The following is a 16,985-nucleotide window of genomic DNA, read 5'->3' on the forward strand; positions in this document are numbered from 1 at the left end:
CTTCTCTGTATTATTTTGTGGGTTCTGCAGCTTCAAAGTTTGTTCAGAGTCCCCTCTTTACATGGATTGCGGAAGGTGGAAGCTGGAGCAGCGGGGAGGTCCTGCTTCTACTCCGCCGTCTTGACTCCACCCCCCTAACTTATCTCTTCCTCTAAATCTCACAATGTCTTTAACTATCATATCTCACCCTTTCCTTTTTTTTGAGGCGGGTGAGATATCAAGGCAATAGGGGTTAAGTGACTTGCCCAGGTAATAAGTTCAAGTGTCTGAGACCAGATTTGAACTCAGGTCTTCTGATTCCAGGTACTCTCTCAACCTAGCTGCCTCTCTTCTGATCCTTGAAAAGTAACCCTGTTGTTTGCTGGGCCCAATTCTCTCAATTTTACCTTCTCTAGATTCTTCTAGAACCTTGATCCAACACTGATCTCTTATGAATTCTCAATCTCTACCTCTCTACTGGATTCCCACTTTTGGTATCCAAAAAAATGCTTGACTTCCTCCTTCTAAAAACACAACAAAAAAATCCATCACACATCCCTAATCATCTTTTCATTATAAAACTTTTAAAAAGAGTTAACCCTTATAGACTCTGCTCCCTAACAACTCATTTGATTCTCCATCCTATAAGATTGGATTGCATCTTAAACCCTGTAATGAAATTCAACTCTGATAAATCCAATGATCTTTTTGGTAATCTCATGCTCCTTGACCATTTTCTTCCTTCTTAATCTTCTTTTACACTTCCCTGCTGTATCATTGCCCTCTCATGCTCTCTTGATGAATGTTTTTGGAGAGATTAAACTCAGCTCTAAAACTCCTTGGGCCCTGACTTGGGCCCATGCTGTTTTGATTGATAAAAACTGCATCGCATAGACCTCTATAGTTAAACTTGGTGTTGTTTTACACTCCACTACAACCATTTTCTGGCTATTCTACTATCTACTGTAACCAGCATGATCTTGGACCTCCATATCTACCTTACTACGCAATGATTAGTTGAGTATTGGGGACATAGCAAATGCTTAATAAATATGTTTTCATTTATGTATTCAAGAAAATTAGCATAGAGGAAATATAGAGAAAGGAAAAACTCCAAAGGAAAGACATACCTAATAATGGAATATACTAACTCTAAACAGAGTTGGTTTTTCATCACAGAAGATTTTCAGGCAGAGATTCAATGAGATTCATCCTACCTTTCCAGTCTTCTTACATCCTATCCTTTGTACATACTCTATAATCCAGTGACACTGTCATCCTTACTGTTTGTTCCTCACATAAGATACTTCATTTTCCTATGTATTTTTACATATTAATGAATTTACAGATTAATGAATCCCATGACTGGAATCCATTCCTTCATTGTCTCTACCTTCTGGTTTCCCTAGTTTCCTCCAAGGCCCAGCTTAAAGTCCATATTCTACTTGAAGCTTCTGATCCTCCTTAATGCTAATGTCTTCTATCTCCAATTTATCTTGTACATACCTTAGTTTTACATAGTTGTTTGAGTATCATCTCCCCCATTAGACAGTAAGCTCCTTGAGAACAGCAATCACTTTTTGGTTTACTTTATACTCCTACTGCTTAACACAGTGTCTAGCACATGGTAGGTACTTAAAAAGTTATTGACTGATGAATAATCTCATGTACTCAACATGGCTTCAATTACCACTTCCACAAAGATAGAAACTCCTAAACCAATTATCTCAAACCTCAAACTCTCCTCAGTTTAAACTTTAATTACAATCAAAAGAGAAAGTCATAAAGTAGCTATTATAAAAGTTTCAATGGTTTTTCTGTGTGTGTGTGTGTGTGTGTGTGTCTGCATGCACTGGGGGTCATGAGGAAGGAATACTTATTCGAAGTGTCTCTTTGTAGAATAGTAGGTGGAATGCTGAATTTAGGATCAGAAAAACCTGCCATCAAATTAAGCTTCAGACTCTTACTAACTGTGAAATCTTGGAAAATAGCATCTCTCAGTTCTGATCAGTTTCCTCATCTATAAAATGGAGATGATAATAAAACCTACTTACAAGGTTATTGTGAGACAAAGATTATCTATCTATCTATCTATCTATCTATCTATCTATCTATCTATCTACCAAGACTTAAAACACTACATAAATGTCAACTATTACTATATTATATAACTATTATTATGCTATTATAATTTCAGTATTCTAAAGAACTCTCCAAGATTATAAATTGCAGAGAAAGTGCTGACTTACAACAATGGAGGAATTTCTTCACATTGGAGTTCCCTAAACCTATAGAATCACAGGTCAAATCAAATCCTTATTCCCTATATTATCATTACTAAATGATTATTATGTCTACACAAAATTTATCAATGTAAAGCATAAAACTATATTAAACACAAAAACACAATGGTTTGATTTAAATAACATCTTTAAGAGATCCCTTCTTTCTCCTCTCACAAACTGAATCCCAGGCATGGCTACATTCCACAAAATGATGAGTATAAAATGGAAATCTAAATGAAGGAAGAGAATCTGTTAGCTACAACTTTATTTTCCACCCTCCCTCTAAAAATAAATAAATAAAATATGATAATCACACACATTTTGTTTGGAATTATGTTAAAAATTCAGGTCATCTAGCTCCAAAAAGCTGTATTTCTAATTACTGTGAATTAACAACAGCAAAACTTTTAATATGTAAGGTTTCTACCTGCCCTACAGGAGCAGGGTTGATGACTTGAGTTCACACAAAGCATGAAATCCAAAACCATTTCCACCAAGCTTCCATAAGAAATTCCCAACTAGATTGAAGGCTAAATATCAAGAGCTAGAATATCTAGAACACTGGCCTTGGAACTGTCAACTTCCTTCCATTCATGGAGAGTTAGTTTACCTGCCACACAATGTGTTATAACACTAGCCTTTCTACAAACCCTCCACTAGGACCAGTAAATTTGTATTAGGTTTCTAATGCCAATGGTACTCAGAAATCCTTTGTGGGGGAAAGGGGGTGGAAATCAAGTCAATGTGCAATTAGAGACAAAGTTCAGAATTTAAAGATCAGCAAAACAAGTCCTTGTTGCAAACAATTCTCAAGGCACCTAAATGACATGAATTGGAACTCGAAAGTTTCCAAACACTGATTGAGAAACACCAATTACCAAGAAAATCTTCATAACTTCCTTTAAAAAAAATTAGTCTTGAAAAACAAGGCTGTCAAGTACTGTTTCTGGTTGTTTACATTTAATCCAATACATATAATTTTGATATTCTCTGAATAAGTTTCTTTAAACTGGACAGATTTCCAGTTACAAATTTGTATGCCACCATAACATGCCTTCCTTAACCAGTGCCTATTTCCTGGTTGTAACACAATAAAAACTGCCCCACCTAAACTTCCCTCAAAACGCCCCCCAAAAATTATTTTTCTATAACCACCATGTAAATTAAGATAGGCCCAAGGTCTCCAGACTCTCGTTTTGTTTTAAAATTTCCTTTGTATCTCTAGCATCTAGTATGTCTGCCTGACAAATAGTAGGCACTTAATAAATGCTCATTAACTAAGCTTGATGGGAGTGGGAAACTGTATTAGTTTTAAACCCTGAAAGGTGACATCTAAAAATTCATAAATTTGTATCATTCTTTGGGATACAGGATGGACATGGAGTCACAAAGACACGAATTCAAACCCTCTCTCAGGCACTTACTAGCTGCGGGGCTACAGCCAAGTCACTTAACATCTCTCAAGCTCTCATTTCTTCATGTGTAAAATAAAGATAACAGCAGCTCCTACTCCATAGGGATGTTGGGCATATCAAATGACCTAATATACCCAAAGTTCTTTACAAACCCTAACGCAGCTTATAAATGCTGGTAATTATTATTAACTGTTATTATTATCATTATTATTTCTATTTTCCTAAAAGAGGAACAGCGAAGTAAATGCTCATTAAGACAGAGGTTCTAGGCGGTGGCTAGGTGGTGCAGTGAGTAAAGCGCCGGCCCTGGAGTCAGGAGGACCCGAGTTCAGTTCCGGCCTCAGACACTTAACACCCACACTCACACAAAAAACTAGCCGTGTAACCTTGGGCAAGTTACTTAACCCCAATTGCCCTCCCAAAAAAAAAAAAAAAGAGAGAAAGAGAGACAGAGAGACAGAGCTTCTATAAGCACAGTATGGAGGAAACTAGTTCTTCTAAAAGTTTTACGTCTAATGCATATCACTCCTCACGTGAGAGAGGACCAGATATCCCTGCAGCTATCTCACTTAATCAACACCAAGTTGATCACCTTTATGGGAGACTGAAGTATATCTGAGTCTGGAGGTAAATCTATAACATTCTGATGGATCAGCTTGGTAATTTTTTTTAAAAAATCAACAATTTTGATGACTCAAAAACTTTGACAAGTCTGGTATAAAGACCAAATTATCAGGAAATAATATTAGCTCTATCAGAATATTAACAAGATGCATTGACATATGGTTTAAAAACTTGAGTTAAATAAGACAGGAAATGTCTGAGCAAATTCTAAATTAGCATCAGAGGGTTTGGTATTTGAAAGATTCTGAAGAGTTCATCAAGCCCCAGCCCAATTTCACAGATGAGGAAACTAAGGCCCCCAAAATGGAGTAGTTTGCCCAGGCTCACACAGATATTAAGCAGATCTGAGATTCAAATCTAACACACTTCTTATGCTGAAACCAATATTCTTTCCAATACACACTCCACCTGATCTTTAACATACATACCTCAAGTCCCAAATATGAGTGCACTTGACTTTAATCAAATTAAATATATTAAAATCCAAGTTTATATAAAACAAAAGTGTTTCTTTAAATTAGAAAAATATTTGCCATAAGTATCCTTAAAATCCTTGTGTATTTAAAGCATGGAATCATTTTAATCACAATTTTCCAGGTGTACACTTACAGTATATATAACTTTTTATGCATTCACTCAATTATGGACTGAAATTTTCTTCATACCTGTGTATAGAATACTTACCATTGCTCACCATTCTCCTGGCCACCTCCCATAGGACCAGTCCAAAGGCCCAAATGTCGACTCTTTTGTAAGAGTCAAAACAGTTCACTTGGATGGTTTCATCTAAGACTTCAGGGGCCATGTAGCGCTTGGTGCCCACACGAGGGTTGTTTCCAACATCTAGGTGGTTGTTGGTCTGAGAGTGGATCACTGCAAGTCCTATGACAAAGGAAAGAACAAGAATCATTTCTACCTCAAGGGCAACCCATTTGGTCTTGGGTGGCTGCCAAAGTATCTGTGATTATACCAATGAATCCCCATCCCAAAATGCCATCTTGTGGTTCTGAGGTGCCACTGCTAGGATATATGAAGAAATGCCTGTGCTGGACAGTAAGGAATAGATACAGCAGGAGGGGAACTTTCTGAAATCTTAGGAGTTAGGAAACTGTGTGGAGATAGGGATGAGAAAGCAATAAAGAGATGATAAGAGAGGAAAAAAATAATGAGTAAATGGTAGATATATGCCATACCAATGCAACACTCTAACCCAAAGTGAGCTACATGTATATGTATTTCAAATCCTGAGGAAAGGTAGTCTTACATTAGAAATTATACTAGAGGCTTAGTAGGAGACAAATCAAGCTCCCATCCTACACCATGGTACCCATTATTCTCTAAACATTTAAACGGAGACCACTGTGTGACTTAAAAAACTTCAGGAAATTTGGTACCACTTAGAAAGAGTCAGTGTTGCCATGGTGAGCTGACTACTGCTCCAACCTTCAAAGGGTTCAGGTGCAGTCTCACTCATCTGAATAATAAGTAGAAATACATGGATGCAACCCTAACTCCGTTCAATCTCCATGAATCAGAGAGCATCTAAATTGAACCCCTATTCAAAGCAAAACTTTCCTCTTAGTACCATGAATTATTTCTGTCAAACTACTTGCAAGAAACTAAAGGCAGGTGTTATGTTCCATTTTTTAATTGAGGGACTAAATATTCATATCAATGCATGCTTTCATTTAAAAAAAGTAGTCTTGAAGTGAACACTGCAATGTTCAAATTAACAAGAAGTACTGCAAGATGCTTTCAAATCTCCTGTAGATGAATGTTCCCTCAGGGATTCTGCAAGCCATCTGCAGAAAACTTTTCCTCCCACGATCTCCCTGAGCATTTGCTGGGATGATCTCTCAATTTAAGGCAGAGGAAGGTGCTCATATGCAAATCCTTACAGCTTTAGTAAACTGGAGAACATAGTGATGGAACTAGTGATGAAATCCGACCTCCTTGCAAGCCACCACCCAGGTTTTATGAAACCCTCACCAGATTTATAATCCTACTCTGAAGCTTTCCCTTCCTATAGAGTTCTTCTCCAGGCTTGTAAAATAGCAAGAAAAAAAAATACACAAGGCAGATAAGTTGAATATTAAATTTTCTTATGAATGATTATAAAAGCTTGCTAGAAATTCTTTAATAACCCTGCCTTTAACTGCCTGTTTAGATACCTAATCCCATACACAGCTTCCAGAGGAAAAGGAGATAGAACAATATGATTTAACACCATACACATGACTATTCAAGTTCCACATGAATGATAACCATAAAATCATGGAATCTTAAGAGTATGAAGGAACTAGACAAGCCATGTTTTCCAAACTGAAATCTGTTCTCCATGATACTCAAGAAGTGATCATTAGCGTGAGAACTTCAAGCGATGTCAAGCCCTTTTTACTTCTGGAAGATTACTAATTCCGTTATCTATAATTTCCTTGATTATTAAAACAAAACACACACCCACATACCCAGTTTCTAGTTTCTTTACTTGAAATGGAACTGCAAAATTCACTGTGAAACCTTGTGCATACATAGGGGCTCCTTTGTGTTCATCAAGAGCAGAGATCTTAACCTGGGGCTGATGAACTTGTGCTCTTAAAAAAAATTGACCACTGTTTCAATATAATTGGCTTCTTTTATAATCCTATGTATTTTAATTTATGTGCTGAAAAATGTTACTCTGAGAAAGGGTCCATAGACTTCACCAAAATGCCAATGGGGTCCATGATACAAAAAAAGTTAGCAACCCCCAATCTAGAAGGAATATGGCAACAACTTGTTTTCTGTCTTTACTATCAATCATAGGACTCCAAGCAACCATGACCCTCTCAAATTTTCTTCTGCTTCATGTTTATTCTTCTCTGTGTGTGTAAGGATTTAGCATGTTTTAATGGACTAAAGGTCCTTGTAAAGTGTTCAATAGTACATGTTAAAAACACTTCCCAGGATGTATTGGTTAAAAAAACATTTCATATATCACTGTAAGTCTGTCCAAAATGACAATGGTTTTAAAGTTAGTATTGTAAAAGACATATATAGCAGCTATACCCTCTAAATAATTATTTAATTAATTAATAATGAAATAAAGAATTATTACTAGGAACTTGGTAATATACCAGGTAATGATTTCACTACTATATAGCAAAGATGAACAAACTTCTTCATCATCAGTGTATAAATGATTTGACATTCACTCTTGGGATTGTTCTTAGGTTAAACACCAAAAAAGCAGAATATCTTTCATTTTCACTGCTGCTGCCCACCCTCACTTATTCCATCCCAGAACCTAGTTCAAACCCTGTCCTACCCTAATGTGTTGCCCAAATCATTAACACTTTCAAACACTGGGAACTGGTAAAGCAGAGTACTGGAAAAGCCAATAGAGAGTCAAAAGAAACTGAATCAAGGAAGGGGCAAGGAAAGCAGACAAGTAAATTTGGAAAAGTGAGAGACCTAGGCCTTTTTATTGTGTTGTCAATGTTCCCTAGTCACATTCAGACAAATAATTCAGGCTTATTGACTTTCATCCATGAGCTATAATTACTTGTATGAAGTAACAGAACAGGGACAAGGAATATTGTCGATTATCTCTGCAATAACATTTCCTGTGATTCTCAAACCCCATTGAAAATAATAGACTATGCTATCATTACTGTGAACCAGCAAAGTAAAAAGTAGCCAGAGTTAACTAATAAGTTTGAAATATACATCTGGAATTATTATTATCTGAAACACAATTTTTTCTAACTCAAAAAAAAGTTATTATTTATGTAGATTCATATTTTGGGGTAGGTGATTATAAAGGTTTTCCTAATTCCACAAAGCTAAATAAGTCTCTATGATCTGAGATTCTTAGCCTTTTTCTTAGCATGGACTTCTTCCTTTGATGAAGCCTAACAGATTCTTTCTTAGAATAACATTTTACAATGCATAACACACATAGAATTACAAAGGAAATCAATTTGGTTAGGAAAGCTATCAAAATATATTTTTTAAAAAACTAATTTATGAACCCCAGATTAAGAGTCTAAGATTATTAGGGCAGGTCAAGGACCCATCTATATTGGTAAAAGAATTTCCTCATGTTACAATGGAGGGGAAGAACAGGAAAGCAAAAGGGAATAGGTCAACCTTACTCTCATTGAATTTGGCTTAAGGAGGGAATAACATACACACTAAATCGTGCATCTTACCCTACAGGAAAGTAGGGGGAAAGGGGATAAGAGGGGGAATGATAGAAGGGAGGGCAGATTGGGGGGGGGTAGTTAGAAGCACACACTTTTGAAAAGGGATAGAGTCAAAGTAGATAATAGAACAAGTGGGGAGCGGGATAGGATGGAGGGAAATATAGTCAAAATATAGTCACTTTCACAGTATATCCACTATGGAAATGTTTTGCATAACTACACATGTATAACCTATATTGAATTGCTTATCTTCCCAGTATGGGTGGGTGACAAGGGAAAGAAGGGAAGGAATCTAGAATTCAAAATCTGGAATTAAAGTCAAATGTTCAAAAAAGTTATGTATGTGTATACATATATATATATATATATATATATATATATATATATATATATATATATATATACACATATTTTTTTATATGCAACTGGGAAATAAGATATACAGTCACTGGGGTATGGAGATCCATCTTGCCCTACCAGAAAGTCACAAGGGGGATGGAGGATGATATAGGAGAAAGCAGATTGGGGGAGGGGGTATTCAGTGGGATCACTGTTTTGGGGTAGTGGGTAGGGGAAAAATGGGGAGAAAATCTGTAATTCCTTGTGGAAATGAATGTTGTAAAATAAAAATAAACATAAAATTAAAAAAAAATTAATTTCCTCAATGGGAAATTGCTTCACCAATGAAATCAGAGGTTCAAGTACAAAAAAGCAGCATACATCTTCAGAATTAAAGCTGGGCCAAAGTCTTTCATTATATACTAAAAGAGGGCAGATGTCAATGAAGATGAAGATGGAGATTTTCTCATCTCCCTCCTGGGCTGATCTCCTAGATCTCACCATTGTTTCTAGTAACTCATGTTCCAGCAAGACTGAATCAGCTCTGAAATTCACCCTTCTTCATTATCACCCTAAATGTGAAAACCCTCCCTCCTTGTGATTTGAGAAGATGGAAGGTGGAATAGGAGGCCTTCCTAGATCATTCATTAAAGGAGGGTCTCAGTGCTGCCACCTAATCATTTCCTCAGCTCTCTCACTTCCCCCTCCTAGTTAGGGCAAAGACTGTCTTTTACCTTTCTTTGTTTCCCCATAGCTTTGCATATTGACTAGCACATAGTAGGTGCTTATTAAAAATATTCATTGACAGGGGCGGCTAGGTGGTGCAGTGTTATTTTATAACAACAGCCCTGGATTCAGGAGGACCTGAGTTCAAATCCAGCCTCAAACACTTAACACAAATATTAGCCGTGTGACCTTGGGCAAGTCACTTAACCCCAATTGCCCTGCCTTCCCCTTCCAAAAGAAATAAAAAGCAAAAAAAAAAATTTTTTTTAATTTAAAAATAAAACGTTCATTGACTATTGACTATCAATGGTCTCAACCTAAAAAAAAATCTTTTAAACTGCCTCTTAAAAAACAATCATAGTGCCACTAATGATCTAAATATATGTCTTAGAAATGAGGAGTGAAGCTACTAAGTAAACTGGTATTTAGATTCTCCCAACACTACCTAATATATACAAAATTTAATAATTCAGCTCTCTGCCTTAACCTATCCTTGGTTAGATTAATATAAAGCCCTGGAAAATAGGTAACATTTCATTTATGCCACTGTTTCCCCAATACCTAGGACAGAGCCTAGGATATTATAGATGATTAATAAACTTATTGAGAAATCATTGAATGATTGAGTCAGGACCTAGTAAGCAGCTTTCAACCTTCCACAAACATGAATCCCCCCAATTGAATTATAATACAATTTTGACCAATATAATTATTTGAAAAATACTTGATTTTTAGGGTAGGAATAATGGGCAAATTTTAACCACAGAATAATAGAGGGCAGAAAGCCAATACAAAAGTAATCATATTCCAAAAATCTTATTTGTTGGAAAGATTGGAGTCTTACTTGGTTTTTTAGTTATTTTCTTGTGTTTCTTTAAAATAAATAAATAAACATTTTAGAATAGTGCCCTCTAGTGGAAGCTATACTTTGTGACAGCTCTTTAAATAATAAAAGAATATACTGTAAAGGTAAAGAAGAAAGCATTAGGAACATTAAAAAGTTTCAACAAATGAGAATAAGTTACCCAAATCTGCTATACAGCATTGTCCATTCTTCTTAACAAGGATATTTTTACTCTTTAAATCCCGATGGGATATGGCTGGCTTTCCTTGAGTTCCAAATATCTCTATATGCAAATGTGCTAGACCACTAGCTATCGACAGCACAATTCGAAGACAGCTAACTGTGTCCAGAGTAGTGAGCTGTAGATAGTCATACAAAGATCCCATTTCGTGATAATGTGTAATTAACCACAACTGAGTACTGGAGTGTCGTGATGTCATATCTGAAGCAATGAACCCTGAGGAAAGAAAACAGGAAAATATGAGAAAAACCATCAAGTACCCAAGAAAGCTCTACATTAAAATTTTTTGGTGCTTCACTTGAACCATTGTAGCAGCAACTACACTGGCATACCCAGGATGACTGGTAGCACAGGTTCGTAGATCTACTTTATTAGGAAAGCTAGCTGTTTAAGGGGTCAACAGTCTTTTTTTATTGCTTTCACTAGTTCAGGGGAAAAGTCAGTGCCCTGAACTTCAGAGAAATAAAGACCAACAGATATGTCTCCAATTGCCTGAATCAACTGTACACTTTACATACATCCCTGGATTGAGAGAACCTTTACAGTTCTCTGTAAAGAGCAGTTGGGGAGCTTTGTGTGTGTAAAGATTTAGCACGTTTTGATGGACTAAAGGTCTTTGTAAAGTGTTTAACAGTAAACTAGGTATGGAGTGGGAGTGGGCAGTGAGAGAGGAGAGGAAATGACCATAGAGACTTCAATTCTCCTTTTGCCCCAGTTTCTAGCTCCTTTTTGTGGGTTATCTTCCCCCTGATTAGAATGTGAATTCCTTGAGGGTAGGAGCTATCTCGCTTGCTTGTATTGTTAACACATTATGAGCCTGTCACATAATAAGTACGTATCAATCTTTCTATTCATCTCTATGTCTACCTACCCACCCACTTTAGCTCTTCCAAGAATAGTCTGATAATGTCTATGGGATAAAATACAATGCAAAGATGTAATAGAGTTAAGTCAACCAGCATATATGCAATCATCTTTAGAGTTGCATATACTCATGAACTTTGTAAGGAGGCACAAATGTACTAGTAAGTCACAAATTATTGATAAATAAGCCTGTGAATACATTTTCTTTTTCATGAACATTGCTATGTAGAAAGAAATTCCTTAAAGGTATGGAAGAATAGGAACTGAGTTAGGGGGCCAGATGACCTGTACATATAAGTCTTGTACATACAAATGACCTTCATGAGTTCATGATTTACAAATGTTATGTTCAATCATTTCTCAGTCATGTCTGACTCTTTATGATCCCATCTAAGATTTTCTTGGCAAAGATACTAGAGTAGTTTGCCATTTCCTTCTCTAGCTCATTTTACAGGTAAGGAAATTGAAGCAAACAGGGTTAAGTGACATGACCTGACTACAAAGTGTCTGAGGCAAGATTTGAACTCAAAAAGATATGTCTTCCTGACTCCAGGCCTGGCAATCTATCCACTGCACCACCTATCTGTGCCCAAAAATTTATAGCTAGAATACACTTTAAAGTTCTCCTAGTCCAAAGCCCACATTTTACAGATGAGGAAAGAGGTCCAGGGGCTTAACAGATTTTCCTAAGGTTACAAAGATAATAAATAGTAGAGCTTAGAATTTTTTACTCAGTTTCTGACTCCAAATTGTTGCTATTTTTGTGCACCATATTAAACAGGTTAAATCTTTCTGTGTGTCCCCATTTATCACATGAACTCTAACTCTATAATATTCTCTGATCCCCTACATTATATGAAACATCTTATGATTCTATCTATGACTATATCTATGAAGAGGAAGAAGCAATATTTTTACCTATCTAACTGGAAAGAAAACATGTATGAACACTGCAATGGCATCTATAGTTTAAGTACCTGTTGGGAAATAAATTCTACTAACACACCAATTTTCCTACAAGCATCTAGTAACATCTCTCTAAAACAAGTCTTCTTGATATCAAGCTATTTTGGCTTATGAATTTTATCTTTGGCCCATCTTATATTTCATTAATGAAAATAAAAGGCAGATCACAAGATACTTTGAGGCTCAAAAACAAAATTAAATAGGAATTTTGAGTTATCTGCTCCATAAGGGAATTCTCCTAAAAATTTTATTATTTGAATGGCATCTAAAAAAATTTTTAATTGTGAATATGAATGATGAATAAAACTGTGATAACTTTTCCAATATGCCTCTCTTATAGCTATATATGTCCCACCCACCAGCAAAACCAAAAATCAATCAAACCAAAATGCTTATTCCTCAAAATTGCTGAAGAACCCAAAAACATTTTTTTTTCTAAAAAAGAGGATCTTTGGAGGACAGAGCCAAGATGGCAGAGTAAAGGCAGGAATTCACCTGAGCTCTCCCAAATTCCCCTCGAAACAACTTAAAAATAATAGCCCAAAACAAATTCTGGAGTGACAGAACCAACAAAAGAATGGAATGAAACTATTTTCCAGCCCAAGACAACTTAGAAGATCAGCAGGAAAGATCTGTCTCACTGGGATGAAAGTGCAGTGTGGTCCAGTACAGGCCTCACTGGCAAGCCAGAAGTAGGCCTTTTGGAGTGACTGAATTGGTAGCCATAAATGGTAAGGTGGTAGGACAACTTGTCAGAAGGAGATTATAGGGGACCCTTAAAGGAAATGGGTGCAGTACTCTGTTGCACTGCCCACATATGGTCACAGTCTCAGGATGAGGAAAAGCATTACCACACTAGACCTTGGGGCTGCAGGAACATGGAGTCCCTGGTCACAGTCCCAGGGCAGAAAAGAGTATTTACAGTCACTCACAGAACAGAGCACAGACCAGGAGAGCAGTGACTACACCTCTCCTTCGATTATACCACCTTGGAAAACCTGAAAACTTTAAAACTTCCAAAACTAGCTCTGAAAATAGTAGCACAAAGAAACTGAAACCTAGGACAGTGCTTTCTCCACAGTGGGAGCACAGCCCAACTTTAATGTAAAGTTAAAGTCAAGAAAGAGGCTAGGAAAATGAGCAAATAACAACAACAAAAAAGAAACTAACCATAGAAATTTACTATGGTAAAAATCAAGAAAGATCAAAACACAAACTCAGAAGACATCAAAATCAAAATTGCTACATCCAAAACCTCAAAAAAAATGTGAATTGATCTCAGAAGCAAAAATAAATACCTGAAAGAACACAAAAAATATTTTTTAATCAAATAAGAGAAATGTTGGAGAAGATGTGGGAAATGTGGAACATTAATTCATCATTGGTGGAGTTGTGAGCTGATCCAACTATTCTGGAGAACAGTTTGGAGCTAAACTCAAAGGGTGATAAAAATGTGCATACCCTTTGACCCAGCAATACTACTTCTAGGATTATAGCCCAAAGAGTTCAGAAAAATGGGAAAAGGATCCACATGTACAAAAATATTTATAACAGATCTTTTTGTGGTGGCTAAGAACTGGAAAATGAGAGAATGCCCATCAAGTGGGGAATGCTTGAACAAGTAGCAGTATATGAATGTAATGGAATACTATTGTGCTATAAGAAATGAAGAGCAGGCAGACTTCAGAAAAACCTGGAAAGACTTATATGAACTGATGCTGAGTGAAGTGAGCAGAACCAGGAGAACATTGTATATAGTAACAGCCACAATGTGCGATGACTGATTTTGATAGACTTAGCCCTTCTCAGTGATGCAAGGACCTAAAACAATTCCAAAGGACTCATGATGGAAAATGCTATCCACATCCAGAGAAAAAATTATGGAGTCTGAATGAAGAGCAAAGTAGACTATTTTATTCTTTTTTTTGTTTTTTTTTTCCTTTCTCATGATTTCATTCATTATAATTCTTCTATATAACATGACTAATGTGAAAATAGGAATGTATGTGTAGATCCTATATCAGATTGCATGCCATCTTGGGGAGGGAGGAAGAGAGAAAGGGGGAGAAAAATTTAAAACATATAAGTAAGTGAATGTTTAAAACTAAAAATAAATAAATTAAAATAAAAATTAAATAAAGAAATAACAATTCATAATTATGTAGCACTTTAAGGTTCCCAAAGTGCTTTAAGCATAGTCTCTCATTTGGTCATTTTTTAAATGAGTAAACTGATATTCCCAACAAGTTATGTGACAAGCCCAGAGTCACACAAGTGTTAAGATTTGGGGGTGGATGTAAAACCATCTTCCTGTTTTCATGGCCAGTTGTCTATCCATTATGTGTGTCATCTCATAAAAATAAACACAGTAGCCAACATTATTGGGAAGACCTGCAAAGTACTTTTTACAAATATTGTCTCACTTAAACCTCAAAACAACCCTGGGAGGTAGTATTGATATCTTTATTTTACAGGTAAGGGGACAGAGGCTCAAAGGCAAAGTAATCTCCTCAGAGGCCAATAGCCACTAAGTAATAAACAAAGCACTTAACTGTAGAAATACTGGGTAATTTTTAATTGTTTCAGTTGTGTCTGACTCTTTATGACCCATTTGATTTTCTTGGCAAAGGTACTTGAATGGTTTGCCATTTCCTTCTCCAGTTCATTTTACAGATGAATAAACTAAGGCAAACAGGATTAAGGGACTTGCCCAGGATGACACAACTACCAAGTGTCTGAGACCAGATTTGAACCTCCTGACTCCAGGCCTGGCACTGTATCTACTATATCATCTAGCTGCCCTCTGGGTAATTAGTTGTTTCTAACCAGTGTTTTTCTCTTGGTCCATAACACAAAGCAGTTTATAGATATTTGGCAGAGGGTTCTTAACCTGGGGTTTATGAGCTTATTTCACATTTTGATAACTTTATATCAATAACTGGTTTTCTTTGTTAAGCTATATATTTTATTTTATGCACTTAAAAACAATAGTCTGAGAAAGGGTAAGCAAACTGTCACAAGGTCCACGCCACAAAAAGGTTAAGAACCTTGATATAAGTGTTTTCTTTCTCCCCCCCCCCTTATTTCTGGGAAGAATCAAATCATTTCTTAAGTACACTGTTTTTCCTCCTACTTGGCGGGGGGGAATGAAAGAAGCAGGAATTTTAATAAAACATTGGTATTTTAAGGTAGGGGTATCTATACAAGATACTCAAAGAGATTCCTCCACAAGGCCAAGCATCTGTCATAGGGAGGTGGCACTTTGGCATAATGGGAGATCGGAGATTAAATCTGAGAGATTGGTGATGAGTCAAGTGCTCTATGCTTCTCTCTTTCCACTTCCAGATTTTCATCTTTAAATCGCAGGATTAAGGTAAGGACCAAATGAGAATAAAGTAATAATGGCGGGGTTTTTGCTCATATAGCATATTAGCACATAGAAAGCACTTTAAAGTTGGAAATGCTCTTTCCTCACATCCCCTCAGTTGATACTTAAAACAACTCTATGGGGAGTAGCATTTAATGGTGATGGTGGTTCTACTTCACAGATGATAAGGTTCAAATGAAATATACAAAGCTACATAAATGTCGGTCATCATTGTTTTGTAAACAAATATGGAATACTTTATAAGCATAAAAAATATAACTCATAAACTGAGGACTGTATGAACAAGCTATGGTGTGGAAATAAGATGAAGTACTATTTTCTATGAGAAATAATGTAAGAGATGGTTTCAGAGAAACCTGTTAAGACTTGTATCAACTGACACAGAGGGAACTGAACAGATCCAAAAAGAATTTATACAGTAAGTGCAATATGGTAAAGGCAAACAGCTTTGAAAGAATTAGAAAATCTTATCAATGTAATGATCAATTACAATTCCAGAAGACTAATGATGAACCAGGCTGCTTACTTCTTGATAGAGAAAGGAAGGACTCTGTAGAATGAAACAAAGTCTTTTTAGGCATGCCAATGTGGAATTTTGTTCTGATTGACAATATGTATTTGTAAAGAGTTTCCATTTTCTTTTTTAAAAATAAGCATATAACATGTTATACAACACATAAAAGCATAATGAAGAGCAAACAAAGTAGGGGAAAGGGAAAGAAGTGCTAAATGGAAAAAAGTATGCCAACATGATAGAGATGGCTATAATTTAAGGAGTATGAGCCACAAAAGACAAAGGAGGTAGGAGGAGGCAAGAAGAATATATAGCTTACAGAGGATCTTTCTGAGGGCCTTAGAAAGGAAATCATATAGAAATGACACTGGATCAGACAGTTCCCAATACTAGCTACCAAGGTACACTATTTCCCTAGGATAGCTTGACTGCAAATCAGAGTAACCTATGATGATATGCCCCAGAGCATTTCTTTACAATTTTAATTAATTTTTTTCAATTAACAAAAATCTATCCTCTCTCTCTCTCTCTCTCTCTCTCTCTCTCTCTCTCTCTCCCTCTCCTTTTCTCTCTCTCTCTCTCTCTCTCTCTCTCTCTCTCTCTCTCTCTCTCT

At 36.3% G+C, this 16,985-nt stretch overlaps 1 protein-coding gene across 4 annotated transcripts in view; it reads right to left on the bottom strand.

Moving 5' to 3' along the window:
- The window catches only part of ACVR1 (activin A receptor type 1), a 173,595-nt gene that overhangs the window by 24,276 nt on the left and 132,334 nt on the right, over positions 1–16,985 (bottom strand). For all 4 annotated transcript variants that reach the window (XM_069080075.1, XM_069080074.1, XM_069080077.1 and 1 more), the window contains 2 exons: positions 10,581–10,856; positions 4,988–5,185 (listed from right to left, as the gene is read on the bottom strand). In XM_069080075.1, coding sequence (XP_068936176.1) covers positions 4,988–5,185; positions 10,581–10,856 — 474 coding nt within the window. The remainder of the gene's footprint in view (positions 1–4,987; positions 5,186–10,580; positions 10,857–16,985) is intronic.

The sequence above is a fragment of the Petaurus breviceps genome, unplaced genomic scaffold (genome assembly GCF_028583685.1).
Source record: "Petaurus breviceps papuanus isolate PSGF00001 unplaced genomic scaffold, PetGlider_PUasm1.0 91133, whole genome shotgun sequence".
Lineage (NCBI taxonomy): Eukaryota > Metazoa > Chordata > Mammalia > Diprotodontia > Petauridae > Petaurus > Petaurus breviceps.